Source organism: Misgurnus anguillicaudatus, chromosome 4 (assembly GCF_027580225.2).
Source record: "Misgurnus anguillicaudatus chromosome 4, ASM2758022v2, whole genome shotgun sequence".
Taxonomy (NCBI): Eukaryota; Metazoa; Chordata; class Actinopteri; order Cypriniformes; family Cobitidae; genus Misgurnus; species Misgurnus anguillicaudatus.
The window spans coordinates 23,593,029-23,617,192 of record NC_073340.2 but is presented as its reverse complement, the minus strand read 5'-3'; the positions used below and the strand labels follow the sequence as shown (position 1 = coordinate 23,617,192).

The 24,164-nt window shown below is 36.4% G+C and overlaps 1 protein-coding gene across 1 annotated transcript in view; it reads right to left on the bottom strand.

Annotated features, from left to right (window-relative positions):
- LOC129420946 (TANK-binding kinase 1-binding protein 1) overlaps nucleotides 1-24,164 on the bottom strand; it is a 53,698-nt gene that overhangs the window by 5,709 nt on the left and 23,825 nt on the right. The window contains exons 3-8 of the mRNA XM_055176129.2: nucleotides 20,769-20,894; nucleotides 14,266-14,370; nucleotides 12,798-12,942; nucleotides 9,109-9,308; nucleotides 7,394-7,455; nucleotides 1,235-1,350 (exon numbers count right to left, since the gene is read on the bottom strand). Of these exons, the coding sequence (XP_055032104.1) occupies nucleotides 1,235-1,350; nucleotides 7,394-7,455; nucleotides 9,109-9,308; nucleotides 12,798-12,942; nucleotides 14,266-14,370; nucleotides 20,769-20,894 (754 nt within the window). The remainder of the gene's footprint in view (nucleotides 1-1,234; nucleotides 1,351-7,393; nucleotides 7,456-9,108; nucleotides 9,309-12,797; nucleotides 12,943-14,265; nucleotides 14,371-20,768; nucleotides 20,895-24,164) is intronic.

Below are 24,164 nucleotides of genomic sequence, written 5' to 3'. Positions count from 1 at the left end.
CCACTGACTGACTTGTTAACTTTACCCAAAAGCTTTTCTAAATGTGCTTGTAAGCATGTTGTAGCAGTAATGCGGCTATTAGCCCTTCAAATGTCCTAGATTTATTTAATGTACTGTACAACTGGTTGATTATTCTGGTGGTTGGTATATAAAGAGCAACATGATATTTGATTTTAATGCTCTACCAGAGGAATAGCTTGAAAGGAATATAACAAAAAATAAATAAACGTGCAAATGAAACCCACCAAAGTCTATAATCACTTCCCCTTTTCTCCTCAAGTTTCCTCTTTAAGATATTTGTATTTACTTTTTTTGCATTCACCCTCACCATCTGTGCTACATGTACTTCCATTTTTGACTGCTCCCCTATAGGGCATGCAGAACCTTGCATTTGCCTCTCTCTATTAAGACTAACGTGCATATGCTGAACTTCCTGCAATGGTGAGATTGCAATCAGCTATTTAGAGAAATCAGTCCCTCTATCTATGAATCAGTAAGTTTTTTTCCCCTACATCTCCGCTTCTGGTCTGGTTTCCTATATTAAATAGCTTGTGTGGTTAAGTGCAGGGTGCTAAAACGATAAGGAGGAAGGTTGTTTATGTTCTCAAAGTCTAAAGAAGAAACTTGTGGCGTGACAGGCAGAATCATGTCAGCAAAAATAATCCTTGTGGAATTAAACGAAATGCAAACAAGCGCACAACGCTCAAAAGCATGTGAATGTTGTGAGTTTTACTTAAATGATCTGTTATAAAAAAGGGTACAAAAACACTTTATATTTCCTAAAGCCTGCATTTTGCATTTTCCAATTTGCGTAATACTTGTTTAACAGTAAAATAAATGAAAATAATCCTGACGGGCAATAATTGAAAACCTCAAAGATTACTTTGAGATAACTACAGGAATAATGTTTTTAATATTTGTGCGAGTGCTAAAGATCAAGAGATTCAAAATCAATAGGCCTTTTGGTGTCTCCAACTGGCCCTTATGTTTATTTTTATTTTTTTTTAAATATATAATAATAATCAAAATACTTTTTGTAAGTCTTGGATATATTTATGTTTAAAAATTGTTTAAAGTGTAAAAAAATAGCTAAAACACCCCCTGAAAGTTCAAGACCTCAGCATCAAGGTTTTTCCCCTCACGCCTCCAACTGAAGACATAAACATCAAGCAGTGATATTCGTGTTTAAATAATGTAAAATATAGATAATAGAGATGACGGTTAAGGCTGTTACCTGGGCTTGCCGGCTCCTGTGAGGCCTTCTGCAATATCTCGGTCTGTTTGGCGGTCAGAGTCTGTAACTTGCCCAACTCCTCTGTTAGTTCAGTGTAGGCCAAAGCCAAATTTACCCTGAGGTAGAGTGGGTGAGAGACAGCGAGCAGAAGTGAGAAAGAGAGAGACTGGCAATGTTGACTGCATGTACTGTTTTAAAGTTTAACACATCGCTGTACGACTGACAAAGACTAAAATATCAGCATCATATCCTGTAATCGCATAAGTTCGTAGCTGTAAACGCAAAAATAAGGTGACACGCTTATGACAATGTTCGACAATTTTGGTAACCCAGCTAAAGTTATTGTTTTGTGATCAAGTTTTCTACATAAAATCCTCCTACATAAAGAACATTCTGTGAAAATCTAATTTTGATATCTTTAATATCGACTGAGTAAGATTAGGGCTGTCACGATAATGAAATTTGGCTGACGGTTAATTGTCTAAAAAAACGTGACCGTTAAATTGTCTGTTTTAGTGTTTTGACGATTATAATGATTATTTGTCTGTTTTATTGCTTTATTGATTTGTTCATAAAAAAAATTCACACATTGTTGTGATTATTTAAATTAAATATTTTAAAAGGTTTACCTGGCAGTAAATGAAGAGTTTCGTTGCAAAACGAGATAAATCCATTTTTTAACATTTTTGTCAAAACATGTTTATTATTATGTTATCATGTTATTATTTTGTTTTATGGTGCTACTTAGCTGTATTTTTTTAAGTTATGAAGGTTTAAATCAAAATAAACCAACTGCAGTTGAATTGATATTAATTGGAATGCTCAACCAAAAAAACGAGATTTCTGAACAATTAAAAAAACGTAGTTATCTCGTTTTGCAACGAAACTCTTCAAATATTAATACACATAACACATATTTAAAAGTAATTATTTAATGAATATATATTTAAAAAACGGAAAATTCCGTAAAAGGAAATATACACAATAAAGTGTCTGAAAAATAACTGAAAATAATAAAAAATAATAAAAATGCAATCAAAATAAACTGACTATACCAGAACAGGCCTCAAATAGTAGCCAATCCTACTAAGGTCATATTAGTACTGGACCACAAGTCTGTAGTGGTTGCAAAAAAAAAAAAAATCAATTACTGCAGCTCCCCCTTGTGTTTTTTAGCGAGATGTGCAATCATTGTGGTGATCTGAAATCATCGTGATGAGGCCAAACAATCGCGACGAGACGATTATTTAATCATTGTGACAGCCCAAAGTAAGATCATGATTAGAAAGAATGAGCTCAAACTTTGATGCTGCATTAGATTATGAGACTTTAGCCTGGATTTCATTGACAGGGTCACACTTATTTTTGTGATAATTGTTTAACAGCACTGTGAGCCTCCATCCTCCATCTTTCAGCAAGCTACATGAGATGTCTAGCAAAGAATAGAAAGTATTAGCCAAATAATTCATTACAGAACATTGTACTCATTCACCACAGCATCCAGGAAGTTAAAAGTAATCATTTGCAGGTTTCGTAAAAGCTATTACCACAAAAACTCATAACCTACAGTACCTTCCGTCTTCTGCTTATATTAAAATCTACACTCTTGACTTTAACTACACTGTTAAATGATGGGTTGTTTTTTAATCTATGGTTGGTATCATATGGACAAACCCAATCGTTGGGTTTAAATGAACCTATACTGGATTATTTCAACCCAAAATGCTGGGGCTAGTTGGAGCCAAGAGTTGGATTTAACAACCCAACATGCGATTTAATGTTGCTCAATAATTTTAAACATCATAAATCAAAGAAATTACATACATGAGTAAGTTTGACACAGATAAGGGACACATTTTTTGTTAGAAACTAAGTTTTAGTAACAGTGAAATCATGCCAGCTCACCTTGATGCAGTAAAACAGAAACTCTGCACTTTATCTGATTTACGTGCACAGAATTTACAAAAACCTCCAAATGTCTTATTATAAAAACACTCATCGCATTTAAGATGGTGAAAGATAAATCAGGACATGTATTTCAGTTTTACTTGGAATGTGGGCACGTGAGACCGCTCGGTTTTTAAACTTGCAGATGTTGACATGAATCTGAGAGCCACAGAGGGGCCACTTGTTACTGTATAGTTAAAATATACTGCCAAGCTGTTACTTGTAACAAATTATTGTTAAGTAAAGACTATGATAATCATAACTAGCACGGTTTTTAGATACTGTACAGGTATAATCCTAATAAAGTAGTAATTATATTCACATTATAAAACAACAAGTACATTTAGGATGCCATCTGAATTACCATTTTAGTTTTTCTCATGTTCTGTATATTGTATATTGCAAATTACTACACAGACTAAATGTAAGGGACATAAAACACAAGATGCTGACAAACCTAACAATAAAGTTTGCTGTGTTTCAATAAGACGAGTTTATACTGTATGAGTCACCACCACACAACAAGCTTTCTGCCTCTTTCTCAACCCCCCACACATCCAAATCACCACACGGCCCCAATAAACCTGCGTTAGAGACAGCTGAATAATTGAAAAACGGTTGCATAACTGTACCTTCTGTCCATTTTAATTGAGACTACTCTTATACTAAAATTTGAGTATAAATTTACTTGTATATAGGCAATCTTTATTTCAGCCTTGGTTTGTATTTATAGACTAGACGTCAAATCAAGCCACCGGTCAGCTTACAGTATCCAGTGATCTGCTAGTTTCTGCTTTGTTGCCAGCCAATGAGCCATACAGTAGCAGGCATCCTTACCGTACTGCTTAATGCGTCCTTTATTTGCCATCCAGCGACCGGCTTAAACAGCCGTAGTACTGAACGAGAGTCAGCAGTAATGAGCTACCTTTGTCATAATCGAACACTGAAGTCTCAACTCTCATTTGATAGAGACTTTCTATCAAAGAGGTATTCACATCAGATTTAGGCGATGTGTGACAATTTTTTTTCTCACCTCCACACGCACACGTACACACACGGCTATAAACTTATAAAGCGATGTGCATCACTTCTCGCACTGAGCAGAGACGCTCAAAGAATGTGTGAGCATCTTTCGATGCATATTAATCATAAGTCAAAACACAACAACACATCATTGTCAGATGAGATGACCAAGCGATTTGTGGTGTGTTGGTAACGTGGACAAATGACACCTAAAGTTTGCGCTCTTTCCAAAGTACTGCTGTTTTTATCATCAATACATGATATCTCATTGGTTCCTTTCCTAATAAAATAAAATAAAAGGTCCAGATGTAATTTCGCATTTGCATTTTTCAATCGAAAGAGGGGTGTGTGATTTACTATCCATGATCTTTCTTGCAGCATCCCCTGCAGTGCAGGTTCATTTTTGTCATCTGACACCTTGCCTTTTGGGGTTTCTTTATTTTATCAAAGGTAAAATATCAGCCCTTGAAGTTTTGTGATTTTGGCGAGCAGATGTAGTAGGAGAACAAAATGTAACAAAAGCATGAGTGGGAGGATGTGTGTGTTCTTTTATGTGAATATTAATAGTGATGTTGTGTGTGAGTGTATGTATGGGGGAGGAACGGTGTGTGGGTTTGCTGAGCGATGTCCGACCTTTGCTCTGAAACTCGAATTTATAATATTTGCTTTTTCCTATGTAAGCTATGGGGCTTCATGAATTTATCTTCCATTTCTCTGTAAACCATTGTCATAAAACCTCCAACTAACTTAATCAGCACATCCCACACTCCACATTATACATGTCACAAAGAAATATGAAATAAATATCCAAGAGAGAATTATAATAATAAAATCCTTCTTAGTTATTCAAATAAATAAAAAATTTTGAACAAATATGGTATGATTTTAGACATCAAACCTAATGGCCTGTGGATGCATGTTGAAAATACATGCTAGCTATCTTTGAAACCTCAAAGGCCCCTTTGCGTGTTAAAACGTCTGTGAAGGGTTTCGCAGTACTTGGGTGTAAACGTTTAAGGCAGTTGCTATATATACACTGCTCAAATTAATATAATAATTTCCTTGCTGCTTAGATGGGCCACAAAGTCAAGCGATGCATCACCAGACGTTCGGGTTTATGACTGACATGTCATGTCAACAACTTTATACACAAAATAAACAGAATATCTGATAACAGTTATGCTTAAAATAAAAATTAGCATAGCATATTTAATCCATGGTAAAATACTGGCACTAAATAACTTGTAGATTATTCAAATTCATCAGTAGGTGTCGAAAATGCTAGGATTTTTGTTTTTGTAAGCAAAGTGGTTGTTGTATGTGGGTATGTCTTGGGCGGTGACTTTTTCTACTCTATCTAAAACTATTTAAAACATCATTTTGCAAATTTGCAGAATATTTAGAACAGTGATTCTCAAACTTTTTCAGAGTGCGGCCCCCTTTGTGTACGGTGCCTTCCTTCGCGCCCCCCCCAACAAAAAATTTATGACAAAAAACAGTTCTAAAACTTCTCATTTTAATTAAACAAAACTTTAATTTATACAAGGTAGTGCTGCCTTATTTTTTTAGGTTTAATTTTACTGAATTCATGATAAATTAATGTGTTTTATAAAATGTCATAAAACTGGGGCCCCCCGCCACCATCTCGCAGCCCCCCTGTGGGCCCCGGACCCCAGTTTGAGAACCACTGATTTAGAAGACTGCATATTTATACTTTGCAAAACTCCATTAAAAATTCACTATTATGAAGCAATGAATCCTTTCAATAAACCTGATGCTATAATCTTTACTAACTTTATTTGTGTTGGCTGTTTAATATTTTTTTCAAAAATGTCTCATTATTATATATTAATATTATATAAAAAAATATTAAACATTTAGGGGTTCCATATGCAATCTGAAAACAAATTAGGCATCGCGGAAAAAAAATGAGTCAAACTGCACATTGTTCTCATCTATCAATGTTTTTAGAGAGTGTATATGAAAACGAAAGCAAATCAAACTATTTTCCTAATAACCTACCCATCAGAAAAAAAGACAAAAACTACCAACATAAGTAATCTATCTGAGTAACAGCATGGTAAGTTTTGTCCTTTTTCTGTTAAATCACGGCTTTTACAAGAATGAGCAATTCAAACAGAGAGGGGGAGTGAAGTGTGAAACTGTGAGGTGCAGGGAAACGCCAGCATTACTGCGACCTTCCTCTCCAATACTCCCCATTTCACTTAAACACAGGCTACTTTCAGTTCACCTGTATTCTCTTCATCTTCAGTTAGACCTTGACGTGTCATTGAGATTGTGGAAGTGGGTTGGAGGCTTGCCAATAGTTATACTGCCCTCTACTGGCTGATATTTTTCCCTTAACAACATCTAAAGAAAACAAACAACTTCATGCTTTGTTATTGATCTGTACATATGAAAATCAAGCAATCTTATCGCTTAATAAAAAGAGTTAAGTTATTATCAAATTTTACTGTAATTCTTTAATCAAATTTGATCTAATTTAATCTACTCAATGTGACCCTGGATGCAACTGAATGGCAACTTTTGTTAGACCTAATTACAGTAGCCTACTGTTTTACCCCACCACCACCTGACTTCCATCCACGTTTATTTTTCAATCTATTTTATTAAGATACAAACAGAAAATACAGGAATGTACAAAAAATAAAAAAATAAATTTTCAGGATTAAATGTCTTCTTTTGGCATCGTCTGTGTTTAGTGTGATCTCTCTTGGAACTAAACACATCTTGAGCATTTCTGAGCAGAATGAAGTAAAATAAATTTCTTTAAAATTAGAAATTAGGATTTAATTTTATTTATGTTTAAGAGATCTTGCAGTTTCCTGCTATTGCTCAAGTGGAATGGGAGTTTACCCTAAAACGTGACACATCAGTTTACATTTTTATACAATTTTTAATACTATATATATACACATTTCCTGTATTTTCTCGCTGTGTTCTATTAAAGAGACTGAGAAACAATTATGATCACTATAACATTGTAAAAACATAAAATCTAATTGTGGCATGGTGACCTAAGACTTGCACAGTACTGTATATTGTAGAGCACCTTACTGGGTTTCCCATTTATATTTTGTGTAAAAACACAACAAACACAAAACTTAGCTAAACGATTTTAGGCTGTAGAGCTCACGTTCTCTTGAAATCAATGAAGTAGACACTTACTGTTCATCTCCAACTTTCTTTATCCATTCCACATCACACTGTCCACATATGGAGCTCACCTCCTGTGCAAAATAGAGACATGTTGTGTATTAAACCTACTCTAAACAGTGAACAGTACTGGGTAAATTACAATGAAACACCAGTGGCATGTGGCATGTCTATGGCATCTTCTGGAAAGTACAGTACAACGTCAGGAAAAAAACCCAGTGCAAAAAGGTACAAAGCTGTACCTTTGGAGTGGTACCCTCAAAGGTTAATTTTAGTACCTTTATGGGTACACAACAAATTGAATGTTGTATCTTTTGGGGTACAATATTATATCTTAAGGACCTTAAAGGGACACTCCACTTTTTCTGAAATTTTTCTGAAATTTTTCCAGCTCCTCTAAAGTGAAACATTTGATTTTTACTGTTTTGCAATCCATTCAGCTGATCTCCGGGTCTGGTGCGGTACAACTTTTAGCATAGCTTAGCATAATCCATAGAATCTGATTAGACCATTAGCATTGCGTTAAAAAATGACCAAAGAGTTTAGATATTTTTCCTACTTAAAACGTGACTCTTCTGTAGTTACATTGTGTACTAAGATCGACAGAAAATGTAAAGTTGTAAAGTTTTTTAGGTTAATATGGCTAGGAATTATCTCATTCCCGTGTAATAATCAAGGACTTTCCTACATGGCTGCAGGAGGCACAATAATATTACACAGCGGCTGAAAATAGTCCCCTTGGTAACTTTCAATAGCAGAGGACTATTTTTGGCACTGCGTAATATCATTGCGCCTCCTGCAGCCATGTTCAATGGATTATGCTAAGCTATGCTAAAAGTGGTACCGCCAGACCCGGATCAGCTAAATGGATTCCAAAACGGTAAAAATCTAATGTTTAACTCTAGGGGAGCTGGAAAATGAGCGCTTTTTCAAAAAAGTGGAGTGTCCCTTTAAGTAACAATTCTGTACCAGTTACATTTTAAAACAGTTAACTGTACCTTTAAAAGCACACAATAGATCCTTAAGGTACAGTAATGTACCCAAACTGGTACAACATTGTATTATGTTTTGCATATCTGTAAATGTACAAAACGGAGCTTTAGGGTACAACCCAGCAACAAATTTAATTGTTAATTGTTTTAATTATTAACTTTTTTTCTGACAGTTATGTGTTTATATGACACTCACGAAATTTCGTGATATAGTCACGTAACTTTTTGATTCTTTTTTAGTGATACTGTCACGAATTTCCACGTTTTTTCGTGATCGTATTACGACTTTCTGTTTACGTGTAATTGTCATGTATTGGTTACTCAACTGCTTTTTCCTATTTTCGAACCACTGTTGCTTCGGTTTAGGGTTAGATTTGGTGTTTGCGTTAGGATGTCACTTTAAGTATTGGTTTATACTATTTTTTCTGAATTATTTTTGTATATTTTCAGATTGTCGCCTGGCATTAGGGTTAGAGTTGGGATTGGATAAGGATGTTATTTTATGTAAATCTAACCCTAAACCGATGCGACAATGGTAAGAAAATAGGACAAAACAGTTGAGTAACCAATACGTGACAATTACACGTAAACAGAAATTCGTGATACAATCATTTTGTGACAATATCACAAAAAAGAATCAAAAAGTTACGTGACAATATCACAAAATTTTCGTGAGACTGGGTAGTTATTTGCAAATGTATGTGCTTTTGTTTATAAGATGTTTGTGTCACTGACCCGCTGTCTATGATTGCTTTGCAATTCTCTGAGCTCTTCCCGTAACCTCTCGCATTCGGCCTTTAGCTCCTCCTCTCTCTGACACGCACCTTGAGCCTCATGCCGCACCCCCTCTAACTCCGCCTCCAGGCGTTGTAATTTTAGGTCAGAGAGGGTGTCCAGGCTTCGGGAGCTCTGGAGGGTCATGGGGCAGTCAAGCACTGGGAATGGACAGTAATTATTATGAGATTATGTGAAAATATACGGCAATCAGAAAATAAACACGTTTGTCATAGCCTTAATAAAAATGTAAAATAGAAAAACATTAAGACAAAATAAATAATGCTTGATTGAAGCTCAATCATTTGCACAACAATAATTTTGCATTTAAGGAATATCAACATTGTAATTCCTTAAAAAATATAGAAAATAAAGAATTAATATAGAATTTTTATAGTAGCCTACTTCAGGATCCTAAGTGTCAGGAGAAATCAAACCCAGACATCCTAATTTTAGTTGGCATGCACCTTGCCAACTGCTGCCCTTTTTACTCCTCCTACGCCAAAACAGGCAGGTGTTTCTGAAAGGGCCACAGCTTGCCATCTCACAAAATCCCGTCTGATCTACACTGTGGACAAATTGTCTATAAACATGACTTTGAAGTAAAAGACTTCAAAGACCGATCGTTCTCAAAACAGGATTTAGTGAGACAATAAGGCTATGTCCAAATTAATCTGCATATATTGAAAATAAACCATGTTTTCGTTTTGTGCGCACCTCGTGTACTTTGGAGTTTTAAAATGATTTTCAGAAATTGCTTATTCATTCTAAAAATATATGATAACCCTTGGGAAATTAATAAAAAAAATGTGTTTCAGTTGTCGCTGAACAGGTGTACTGTCTCAGTATGGAGAGATGGCAAAGAGAGAAAACATCCATTTTAATATTTATTATGAATAATATAAACGATAGAAACACTGTAAAAAAGAGTTGTTGGTTTAACTAATATTTTTTTTGTTGAATTAACTCAAAATTTTAAAAACAACCAGGTAACTTTTTAAGTTTTTTTGTGTGTTATTCTATGACCCTTATAAAAACGAACTAGGTTTTTTTTTTTTTAAATATGGTAGCCATATTTAACCACTAACCATACTATAACTGTAGTAAAACCATGAGTGCGTTTACATGCACAGTCTTACGCAGATTATGCTTAATAAACTGATAACACGTGGGATCATGTAAACGCGTAAAAGATTTTCTTTAATCGGGGAAAGCCCATAAACGGCGTAAGCAAATATCGATCGGCACAGGTAGTTTTTTTGCTCATTACCCCGATTTCGCGTGGCATGTAAACACCTTAACCGGCTTTCTCACGGTTTTGTCCATGTGCGCATGTCTCCACGTGTGACAGATATATGTCAGATGCGGAAGTAAGCACTAAGTAACGCTTAAAAGTCTCCGCTCTACTAAAGCAGTTGGCAGAGAAACTGCGAAAATAAAAACTGATGTTATATTTGCAGGTTCTGGGGACACGAAAAGAGATAAAACAATATAGCTTAAGACAGATATGCCGCCGGCTTTTTGATCAACTATTATGTACTATAGGTGATGACGTCACTACCTGCGAGAAACCTTGGCTGCGTTCAGCCCCGACAAAACGTTGCACAACGTTTATTAAACAGAAACGGTGATGCGTTGAACGCCCTGTTGGGATGACGTAAGAGTTGCAACTGCGGTAGCTGAGAGGCCATTCTTTGTGTTCTTTTTTAAATGTTTCTGAAGCCTGATGAAATCGTTATAAATGTGTGTTTAATACTGTAAAAGACCCTCAATGTTACAGTCACTGACCTTGCCGTCCAGAATGAAAGACAACATTCCAACTTGAACCCATTGAGCGAGCTGTCTCTTTACTAACGCGTGGTTTTATACATCTTGCCGCTGATTGGGCCAACATTTCTGACACACCCACCAAACAAGAGAAAACGCTTCTAAAACCTGTTGCATTCCGTTGCACACCGTTTCCAGGAAACATGTCGTTCAACCCGGAAACCGTAGCAAAACGTTGCGCACCGGTGTGAGATTGAACGTGCCCCTGACAAATCTCCAAGTCCCATGTAAACGCAGTTGTCTGCATAGCGGGTTTATTGATTTGCATGTAAACGCATGAAAACAGTTTTTTATAATAAGCCGATTTTTGATAGTTATCCGCTTATTCTGTGCACGTAAAAGTGCTTCATGATTAATATCTGTAAGGGGTGATCGGAAATGCCAACAAAAACTGTCACCAAGTTAAAAGTCTAGTAGAGGCTTGGCAATTGCTCCTGGGCCAATAAGGCAAAGTTTCAATCTACAGTACACTCCTCCTTCACTCCATGCACATCTGAAACCTTGAAGCAGAATGCAAAATTGAACTATTTACTGTCAGAACGTCCTGCTTCTCACCCCCGGCGTGGGCACAGTGATTCAGCAGCTCATAAGCCGTCCTTGAGCCAGCAAGTATTCTGACAGTTCAGCAATAAGCAAGCAAAAACCAACACAGCCCTGCACGCCTACATCTCACACCAAACTACAGTTTACGGTGAGATGGATTTTTACTCCTCCTGCTACATTTGCATGTAATATTAGTATTCATGTGCGTGCAAACAAATCTGACATCATCCCTGTGTTGGGCTACACAGCATCTCTGTTGCATAATTTACATAAATGCATAATTGGCTTTAATTCTCTGAGATTATTTGGCTTCTGCTGTGCCTCCAAGCACGATATATCAGCATAACTAGAGGTTGACTGAAATGTTTTACATTCAAAAAGGGTCTTAGTTGAGAGGTTATGTTCTTGCAAATATGCTTTCATCTCAGTTAAGAGTCTATTGGTGTATGTATTGGTATATATTGTACTGTATACATATTGTATTTGTATTGGGCAAATGCGCTTTTGGTGACCTGAGTTTGAGTCCTTGCTCGGTGTCCTTTGCCAGTCCTGTCCCTGTACTTTCCTGTCCTTTATCTGTCAATTTTATGGCACAAATACCCCCAAAATAACCAAAAAAGCCACTGATGATCTCTTGTCTTTATCAAGAAAGCACAATGAAAGTGAGAAAAAATTATGGCCAATGCATTGGCCTGTTTGAAGTCCTTTATAAGAAATGATCTCTTTGAAAACTATAAGGCTTGATAGAATACTAATCTGAAAATTTGAAGCATATTTAATGAAAGTGGACGCTTCAAAGACCCTTATACATGGTGGCATAAAAATGAAGAGACTATATAAAGTGGAAAATAATGAATGAGGTTTAAGCTTTTTTTTTAAACTTGAAGCCAAAAAGAAATTTTCAATGAGAAATGGCAATGTCCTTCGTAGTTTCTAACTTTAATGTTTTTTTTATGCATTGGCTTAACTTTAAGCAATTGAGTTATAATGTGATTCATGCATACTATCAGCAATGCATCTCATTTCTGGCCCTTTTCACAGCCCACCATTAACATTATGGCTTCAAGCAGTGAGAATGCCAACAGTACAATGATGTGGCAACCCTCAGAGATAAAATCACTGTCAGGATGAATGGCTGACAAACTACTGTAATAACTCTATAAAGCTATTGGAGCGAGAACGTTCTAGTCATTCAATATTATTTCCATTATATTATTATAACACCCCCAAGACCAAAACATAAAGACCATTTGTGTGCGGAAACACAACACAAGACTTACAATGTGGGTCAGGGCTGTGTAGCTGCAGATATTGCATGTCTTTGTTGTGTAGCTGTGTGTTGAGTTTGTGTATAGAGCTCTCCCTCTGCCTTAGAGCCGATTCTAAGCTGTGGATCCGCTCGACGTGTTTCTCGACCATAGATGTCTGAAAGATGTGAAGAGAAAAATAAAGCAGAGAAATTTACACTGTAAAAGATTAAACAAGAAACACCCGAAGAGATCAGTACAGAGAGTAAGAGAGGCAATGGGGGATTGATCAAAAGATAGACAGGGCTAAGAGGCCATTACTTAAACCGTGAAGATTTTTCTCAACGTTCAGGTCTGTGAGGGATTTTACCAGCAATGAAAGATGAGAACATGTACAGACATACAGTAACATCTGATGGGTGGTTGAGTGTTTTAGAGAAGTGGAAAGCAATCATCCAATTTTCAAAAACCCAGTTCCTGGGTCACATTCAAATCCGGAATCATCCGAGACAATCCATGTTTAACTCTGAGGATGCAAGCGAGCATGCATATATCAGGGTTCCCACGGCTCCTTGAAAGTTTGTGAATCTGGGGGAAAATTCAAGGCCCTGGGAAGTTTCGGAGAATATACATACATAGATACAGGTCATTGAAAGTGCTTATTTTATGCAAGACGTTATCTGGAAAAAATCCATATTATTCGCTGTGTAGTGTAGAATAATATCATAAAAATTCTAAACTTTTTAAGCACACGTGCTAAACTGTTCGCTTTAAATGCGTATATCTTCTGTATGCGAATGTTGATTCATATGCTTTTTTGCATAGTTGCATTTGACATATGAAAATGTCTCGGGTTACGTATGTAACTTTTGTTCCCCGAGAACGGAACGATGCGCTGCGTCTCCCTTGCCATACTTCCTGCATCCCTGTAACGCCGTCTTTGGCAATATTTCAGATTGCGATATACTTCCTGGCTTCCGCGTCACCCTGTCTTTGTCGTTAAGCCTCACTATTAGTCGTTAAGCCTCACCCTTACCCCTGGAGGCATCCCAAAATGTCACCGCAGTGACGCAGCACGAGTTCCCTCGAAAGGGAACCGTAACAATGTATCTTAAAAGATAACACAATGTAACCTTGCTCTCATTTGAAATGTGTCCCCACATTAACTCCTTGAATTTAAGGGTATTGGACCTGGAAAGTCCTTGAAAGGTCCTTGAATTTAAATTTAACTAAGGTGTAGGAACCCTAATATATGACTAAGAGCTTTTATTTCATGATTCACTAATATAAGGGCTATTTTGGAATCAAATCAAATTCATACGGCCAGTTAGAAACGTATGCATGGTACAATATTCATCAAGTGGACACCTGGTTAGATTAAAGTCTGTAGCACACAGAGAGGCTAATTATCACAACTGCCCATTCGCTCTGCAGCCAAACACAGCATGGATGGATGTCAGGGGAGGGTGTGAAGCATTAAATGATTCAGGAGTACTCGCACCATCTTGTCGAGGTCGCGTTGAAGACTGGTCTTCTCCATGTGGATCTTCTCATAGGCTTGAATGACATCTTCCAACTGTTCCTCTCGTTCTTTGCTCTTCTGAAGCTGAAGAACACACAAACATAAGCACACACATATAAAAAAGTTGCTTTATGGTATAGTTGGGTACCACAATCCTCAAGACCTTCAAGAACTTCACATGGAAAGTGTTTTTGTGTTTTTCTTCTCTTTGCTTTTCCTCTAATGTATGAATATTAAGCATGAATATGTCTACCTCGTTGTTCTCCTGCTATACTGTATTTGTGACTATTTAATTTACATTTTGAAAGTTTACAGTAAATCTAGTACCTGATTTGTAGCAGGCTAGCCTGACACGAATCAAACAGTAAACAAGCAGTTTACTTAGCAAAGGAAAATCCATCCAGATTTCACTGGCTCATATCGGCATGAGGAGGCTGTGGGGGTGTCCCGTATGCCACCAACCCAAGCCTATTTCATTCTGGAATCCATCTGGCTACAAAAGTAGCAGACTATGTAATAGAGGATAAAAAGATTTATACTGTAGACACAGAAACATATCACAAACGTTTACAATATTACAAACACGCTTGTGTTGTCGCCTGACACATAAGCATCTACTCCAGTTATCCCGTAATGCACTCCTCTGCACTGATCCTTTGGCTTTGTAGATAATAGCTGGTTTTAGTTATACAATAGCTTGTGTACAGAGAGAAAGAACAGAAAATGGTTTTTATTTTCAATTGTGCTGCATGTGATCTCGGTGACAGCTCATTACTGCCTGAGAGTTATAAAGTAATGATGTAGGGGTAACTATTTGTAGTTAATTCCATTTCTGATTTTAGATAATGTAGATTTAACACTAACAAGACCAATTTGGATTCTAACTCGTTTTAAAGCACGGGTTCATTATGTTGTTAGGACATAAATGTTTTAGGCAAACCTGATTGGTGCATTTACCTCACTTTAACTAACCTTACATTTACTTACGACTCGCATGGTGCGAAGTTCGTAACAACATGTATGTAGCCCGTCATGTGTGTGGTTCGTAATTTCAAAATATGTGTTCGGTGCGTCGAGTGAACCTATGTGCATCACTGTCTTGTCAAAATAAGTGCCTGCTGCAAACGCATCTTACTGTGGGTTCACACCAGTCGCGTTTGAGGCGTTAAATTCGTGTCTACCGCGTCTAGTTTGTGGCTTAACAATTTTGAGTTTACTCGCTTCATTCACGCGTAAAAAAAATGTGTGTGAAATTCTGAATGTCATCGAGACATTCACGCGGAAATTCACGTAATGGGAGGGGCTTCTGTGAGTCCGCTCGCTTCCTGTAATCACGTCACTACTGCAAGCTCCTGATTGGTTGACGTGGCACGTTTTTCCGGCAAAGTTCAAATTTTTCAACTCGTGAATTTTTTGCGGCAATGCTCAATTCGTGCCATTCGTGCTAACAAGGTGGAATTGCATCTACCGCGCCATGCTAAACGCCTCATTCACGCCACGAGACTTCCAGACGCACGTCAACGCTTCTTCACATTGACTTAACATTGAAATCTCTCACATTTGACGCCTCTGCCGCGGCTGGTGTGAAAGCAGCATAAAAGGTTTATGACGCTCGCGTTTGCCAGATACTCGCATAATCTCATGCGTCATCAGAGATTACTGTTAAGGGAGTGTCTTGTGTGTATTTTGTGAGCAACACACATGACACTCTGAACACATATTTTAAATTTGCGCCCCTAATCGAAACAAAAATGAGAAGCAGACTGCAGCCCCTTTTGTTTTACTGATGGCAGTTTAAAGACCACGCCGAACACTGTGGGTCTGCGCTAGAAGTCAGGACAGATGGCAAAACATTGTGCTCAGTACATTACACATAAGGTCAGAAGTCGGAAAGTAGGCTGTCTTTTGTGGCTGTTCAAACACATTAGAGCACATTAATGCGTTTTCGAATGTGGTTAAGTGGACGAGTTCAAAACTCTTTAGACCCCGTATTTATCATGTGATCCGATTGACCAAAACACATCTTATAGCAACTGTAAACAGGGCCTTAGAGTACATTTCAAGGTATGTCTTTTATCAGTATGTGTTATCGCAGGAACTCAAACCTATTACCATTTGCGCTACTAAAATGCTCTACCAATTGAGCTTTATTAAAGGCAGGGTCCATGATCTCTGAAAGCCAATGTTGACATTTGAAATCACCTAAACAAACACGCCCCTACCCCAATAGAATATGGACCTTCTTTTGATAGACCCGCCCCACACATACGCAACCCAGGCAACAATGTTGTTTAGTAGACACGCCTCTTACTGCTGATTGGTGTGTTTTGGTACTCGCGACTCTGGCCCTGTTTACATTAGAGCATTTGCGTTTTAAAACGGCATTTTAAAATGAAAACGATCATCATTTATACTGGCATTTTAAAAAGAATCTTCATTCACACTATACACGACCATAAACGCATGAAACATGACCAATCACGTAACATGCGCATAAAAGTGTAAAATAACTTATTACTCTAATAATAGCTTACCTTTGCGCATTTATGCAGCCTAGGGGTGTGCGATATTGACAAAATTTATACCTGGATCCTTGCCGGCAACTAGACACTATTTTTGAACCTATAAAAATGTGTTTGGGAAAGTATTATATTGTTCTAGCTCCCCCACAACATATTAATATGATAAATAGGTTAATGTTGATGTTATAAACCAAACAGAAAGGTCTTTATGATTTAAAAAGGAAGCATTCAAGTGAAGAGTACTAAACAGTAGCGAATTTGAAGCAAAAATAAATTTCAGCAAATACTTATTGCTTTAATGTAGGGAGTTCCTCTTCAGCCATTTCACGCTGTTATATTTATAATAGCCTAGTTCATTGTTCGCACTTCATATTTATGATCTTATATTTGAAAATTTTCGTACAAACTGACTGTATTCTTCAGAAAAACACCAAATAACGTCCCTTACCTTTCGCTGTTCAGGGTGTGATCAATTAATTTAAAATTAATATGACGTTAATTTTAAAAGTGTGCGTGGTCCGTGCACGTCCTCCGCTAGCAACACAGAAATAGCAAAAAGTGCAATCGGCTATAACGAGCATTAAATATTAATATGACGTTGATTGTATTGTTTTTATTAATTTATATTCACAAAACTTATCAACAAAACATCTATTAAAATCAAAAGGCAAATTATATGAAACGAAATTCATTTTAAAGCAGCAAACAAAACTTAAATTAAACTTGAAAATAATGTCTGACCCATTACAATTCTCCCTTCATATTGGCCTTTCCAATGCCCTATATGGCGTTTAAAATTACACTCTATCTTTTGTAATAAGCTAACTAAATTTAAACAAAACAGAAACAACATTACAACAATATTCAAACCCAACAATACTCAAACATAAATATAAAACAGACATTATCTATAAGGACACATTTTAAAACAATCTGATATAACGTTTATACTAGCTTGTTGGTAGATGTTTACTATTTTTTGGCAAAACCTCCGTTGCAAACCTCAATTTACCTGAATAAATTTTTTTTTTACTTTTAAAATGATGCACTGTCACGTTAACATCAGCTGTTCATTTACATAAGATTCTGTCCATGTTCATTTACACAGCAGCGCAACGTCTGAGTTCTAAAACTAAAACAGGGTCTGCGAACGAATCCGTTTATGAGGGTCGAAAACGGTGGTGTGGTGTAGTGTAAATGAAAGGCGTAAACATAGCAAAAGTAACGCGTTTAATTATGTTTATTATATAAATAGATGTTTTTTGATAGCGTTCACAGTTTGACAGGTCAGCAATTTTGGATAGATCAACTGTTTTTATCAATTGTTTGTGGTTTAGCTAACCAAGGTACTGTGGCCTGACTGTCGTTTAATGTCATTGTATTAAGAGAAGTTTATTGCTTGAGAAGCTACAGTTTTAAAATAGCTTTCCCAACACTGTTAAAGGATAGAAAACAATGTAAAGAACAGAAAGTGAAGAATGAAACAGGCAATCAAGGAGGGCAGAGAAGAAGAAGGAATATATACACAAAGCACAAGACGTCAGCGAAAGCGAGGGAGGTGTGGGAGAGAGAAGAACAGATGACAAAGAGAAATCTGGCTCTTTAAGCAACGATGCTGGGTGGCTATGGAAACACATAGCAAGCATCATTAATTAATGAGATGCTTCGCCCGGCAACAAGCTGACTGATGAAGAGAGAGAGAGAGAGAGAGAGAGAGAGTGTATGATAATCACATATACTCTTCACATCACAGCTAGTTGAGAGAGATAGACTGTCATGAGTGAGGTGTTTAGGACAGCAAAACCGAATGCATTGTGGTCCGTGTTATGTAAGGCTTTTGTCATGCATGACTGGGCATCTGAAAGAGTCCGGTTCTTCTTCATTACCCTACAAATCTTGTTTTCCCTCTAATCTTTCCATTTAGTGTCGTGTAATCCAGATTTTCAACATAATGAAGCTAAATTACATTATGAAAAGGCATTGGTTCAGTTAGCAAAACAGCAGATGCAATACACTCCAAAAAAATAATAAGTGTACTGTATGTGGTGTGTGTATTTGCGTATTTAGCAGGATTTGGGTAAAATTCAGCATTTAAAAATAGGGGATTATCACGCCGATATGTAGTACTTCTGCTTTTAGCGATCTTTGTGCCATCCACTTCCAGTATATCGTAATGCCATGCCAGTTCTGCAGGTTCAGATTGAACAGAAAAGTTTGTAAAGAAAAGTATGTAAAGGAACGACGATGAATTTGTAGTTAAGTAAAAGTACAGATCATTTGTTGCAAAATGTAACAAAGTAAAAGTCTAAAGTATGCACTATAGATTCTACTAAAGTAAAGTACAAAAATGTACTTAAATACAGTAACAAAGTATTTTTTACTTCGTAAACTTACATTCCACCAATGCCTAACAGGATGTTAGATAGCTAACCTAACTGTGCCGGAAGTGGACATGCACAAAGTTGACAAGTCCCGCCCACAAAACCCGAAAGCATGATAGTCACCTATAGTATCCATTTGGATTTATGAATTGAAAATTAACTGAACTGGCAGAGCCCCTCGGGATGTTGAATTGGATTTGAAACGACAGAAAGAGAAATGTACTAAATTGCATTTCCAGGACATAGACATCTATTTACAGAGGACATTTATGAGTCCAAAACAACAACGAAATAGGCAAGAGCAGAAACCCTCTTGAGTGTTGTACAAGGTCTTGTAAGCCTGTTTTATGTTTTGTGGCTCAACTTTTGGGTAAATAGTTGCATTTACGATTCCAAAATCTTATTCTTCCACAAGCCATTACTGATTTGAATAGGTAGTATAAAATATAAAGTATATATAGTGAATACAAATTTCTGTAACTGGCACTGACATCTATTTATGAGTAATTTGAACACTACTTTTCAAAATTTAAAGCAATCGGCATGGTAAGTTCAAACATGTCACCACGTTGTTAACATCAATTGTCTCATGATGACTAGTTGTAATATGCCCATTTCGTCACGAGACACAAGAATCAGCGAGATTCCAAGTTATTGATATGCTGATCAATATGGTCCCATAGCAACGTAGTGATTGCTAAATAAACTCAAAATATGAAGTTTTGTTTCGCTTCAAAAGACTGGAGATTCCTTTAAAGGGGACATATCATGAAAATCAGACTTTTTCATGTTTAAGTACTATAATTGGGTCCCCTGTGCTTCTCTCAACCTAGAAAATGTGAAAAATATCAACCCAGTAACTTGAAAAAATAGGTAATTGAAATTGGGCTCCCCTTGTGATGTCAGAAGGGGATAATGCTGCCCCTTAATCTGCACTATCCAACCACGGCACTGCCATTTAGTGCAGAGATCAATTTATTTGCATTTAAAAGGACACATCCAAAAATGGCACATTTTTGCTCACACCTATAAAGTGGCAATTTTAACACGTTATAATAAATTATCAATATGATATTTTGAGCTAAAACTTCAAATATGTACTCTGGAGACACCAAAGATTTATTTTACATCTTAAAAAAAGTCTTGTGAAATGTCGCCTTTAAAGATGGATATATGTGCTTTTTTCATCCATATAAGACAACATGACAGCATTTTAATATAATTTTTTTTTTAGAAGTCGTATACACCTAGGATGGCATGATGGTGAATAAATTATAAGAAATTATATTTCCTTTAAGTTTCCTGTTTGTTACTTCAATTTAAATTATGAATGAATAAAACATGTTTTTCCCATTTAATTTTAAGTGGTACACAACTATAAGATATATATTGTATACACTGCTAACATATTCCCACATAGACACGTCTGGTATTTATTCTGCCAGTGTTACCGAGGTCTGATTCTGGGATAAAAAGTTTGTCATTGTGACATCGGTTTGCATTCACATTCATTGGATGTCGCTATAGAGAAAGTGTGTGTTTGGGTGTGTGCATTTGTCTATGTTTGTGTTTGCCTCACCTCAACGGTGAGCATGTTGACTCTCTGTTGCAGGCTGCCATTTTCTGACTGGAGCAGGGCAGTGTCCTTGGGCTCAAAGGAGCAGTAGGAGCTTCTGTCATCTCCAAACTCACTTATCATGGGGAACTGCATGCAAAAACAAACGCACACACATAAATATTGATCACAATGGTGATCACAGGCACAAAGCATACAAAATTAAAACTTTAATCATTTAAAAGTATCATGTTTTTAAAGAAAAAACATCAAATTCATAGCACAACAATCCATCACATGGAAGGTTGAGCGTATTGCATTGTGGGATATAATAATCCATGTTGTAAATTTGGTGAATGTGGTAGGAATTTCAGTCAGTTATCAGTCTGCATTATCAGTCTGTAAATTGTATGAATAGTGCTGGGCAAAGATTAATCGTGATTAATCGCATACAAAATATAAAAGTAATTTTTGGCATAATATATGAGTGTGTGTGAATAATTATTATGTATATATAAATACACACACATTCATGTATTTATTTAAGAAATATTAAAATGTGTTTATAGATATTTATTTATATTTTTATATATTCTATATTATATATAAATTTAAAAAAATTATATATAAATTAAAATTCTAAAATGAATATATGTATGTGTTTGTGCCAATACAATGCAAAAAAAAATCACTTTTATATTATATGCGATTAATCCCGATTAATCTTTCCCCAGCACTACATTAGAACGCTAACATGCAAAAAATAGCTCATTTGAAAAAAAAACAGACTTTTCTGAAACTGCCCTCAGCAATATGTGATCAGACACACAAAACCTTATAAACCAAAGTCGTGTTAAAGTCATGAAAAATTGTATTAATTTATTTGTGTCCATGGCACGAAAATAGGCTTTTTCGTGCTTTGGACACAAATGTCTTTTTCATGTCACTCGCACAAATTTCTATAAATAGTTTTTCGTGTCTGTGGCACAACTTTCTTTTTTGTGTCATTTTATGTATTGTTTTCTCGTAGTTTCTTCCTATTTTCCTACCATTGTCGCTTGGGGTTGGGGTTCGAATCACTTTCTGTAGACATTCATTTTTAGACATCCTACCCAAACCCCAACTCTAACCCCAACTTCAGGTGAGAATCGTCTTAAAAGCGGAAGAAAAACATGTAGAAACCAATACATAAAAGTGCATCCTAACTCAAACCCCAAATCTAACCGCAACGCCAAGCGACCATTATTTAAAAATAGGAAGAAAAAAATGAGAAAACAATACATAAAATGACATAAAAAAGAAAGTCGTGCCACGGACATGAAAAAGCTGAATTTCGTGCTATGGACATGAATATATTAACCACATTTTTTGTGACTATAGCACGACTCTCTGTGAGATCATGTTGTTATAAACTTATATTTTTTCTTTTAAAAGATAAAGAACACAACAGTCCATTTTACTGCATAAACACAAATGCGCCACTCAGTAATTTCGGTGTTTTAACTCACTTAGCCAGTCAATTTATAGCAAACACTCCTTTTCCATTTAGAAGGGCCTGCTTTCATAGGCCACAAGTTCATCTCCTACATCATCATTTATCGCACTATTCGCATCAGCAGACGCTATGTGTTTTGATGTATTGCATATATATTTTTCACTCCTACATGAATCTTCCACATTTAGCCTTTTGCCAGGCAGGGAGCCATAATGAACGCAGAACCCTGGAGGCACTTATCCCCTCGCCTTATGCGAAACCAGGTGCTCTTCATAGGACCGCCTTAGTTGGTGTATATACATGCATATGTTTGGGCAGGGCTAAACCAAAAGTTTGAAAAATGCCCAATCTGTTAGATCTGCCCAAACCTTTTACCTTCAGCTCTCCATAGAGGTCAAACAGCTGTCCAACGTGCCAAGTCATACATTAGGCAAAGATCACATCAAATGAACCAGCTTGAAACTGAATAAGTAACACTGTGTTATGTAATGCAAGATGTTTATGTATTGGGAGGACACTTTATTTAAAGTGACTTGCAGTGGAGTGATGCTAAACACTATCAATAACATTTTTAATCTGTTCTACTTTATGAAGAGTAAAATCTATGTAAATGAAATAAACTATGGCTAAATGTACTGTTTAGCAGCATCAGGAAAATCTCCTATTTTGTGTTTTTGTGTTCCATCCTCCCTGTCTGACCTCCTCATTAAAAACATACTTGTTTATATTGCATGCCATCTGGGATATAAATAAGCATTTCTCATACATGAAATCCCAGGCACGGCTCTTAATAAGGGCTCATTAATCAACCCCCTCTTGCATGCTTAAGCTTAAACTATGCCAAACGTTTACATCAGTACTAAGCTAATATATATTCATTGTTTTACATGGGAACTGACTGTAAAGCAACTCTACTGTATAAATACTGCAGTTATTTAAAATGCTTGGGCTCATAATAGGTTCTGTGCAAAAACAGTGGCCACCCCCATACTCTGAAAAGCTACGGTGTAGGAACAAATTATGAACCTATATTTAAAACTAATTATATTGATTATGCTAATAATATTACTATAAAAAATGCAACAGAGTTTCTATTTCCCATTTCCAACCAAATATAGCACATCATATGTCATATGGAGTCAAGTATGTTAGGTAGGTACAGTAGTTATTACCAACTGTTGCTTTATGCTCTTTCTCAGTTTTATCCACTGCTGTGTGCCGGATATTCTTGTTATCACTTCTGTGTTTATCCGCTCTTTTCCACTATGCTTTAATTAAATGTCATTTATGTGTTTGACCATGGCATTGCATCTGCAGCTGTGACAGAAAGGCTGGGAAAGAAAAAAGGATTCGGCACTGACAGGGATGTTACCATTTAATAATTACGCCATTTGCACAACACTGGCTAAATAAGACTTAAAGGATTAAAAAAAAAAAAAAGATAATTTACTCACCACCATGTCATCCAAAATCTTGATGTCTTTCTTTGTTCAGTCGAGAAGAAATTGTGTTTTTTGAGGAAACATTCCAGGATTTTTCTCATTTTAATTGACTTTAATGGACTAGTTTTAATGCAGTTTAAAATTGCAGTTTCAAAGGACTCTAAATGATCCCAAATGAGGAACAAGGGTCTTATCTAGTGAAACGATTGTCATTTTTTGACAAGAAAAATAAAAAATATGCACTTTTAAACCACAACTTCTCTCCTTCCTCCGGTCCTGTGACGCACCAGTGCGACCTCACGCAATACATCATCACATCAAGAAGTCACGTTGACGTATGCGAAAATACGCCACAATGTTTACAAGTGTAGAGAAAGAGGACCCTTCTGAAGTTGTTGTACAGTATGTTGAATGATAATGTCTTTGTGTCAGTTTATTGCTTAAAATGGTCCGCAAATGTACGTTTCATATATGTAACACGTG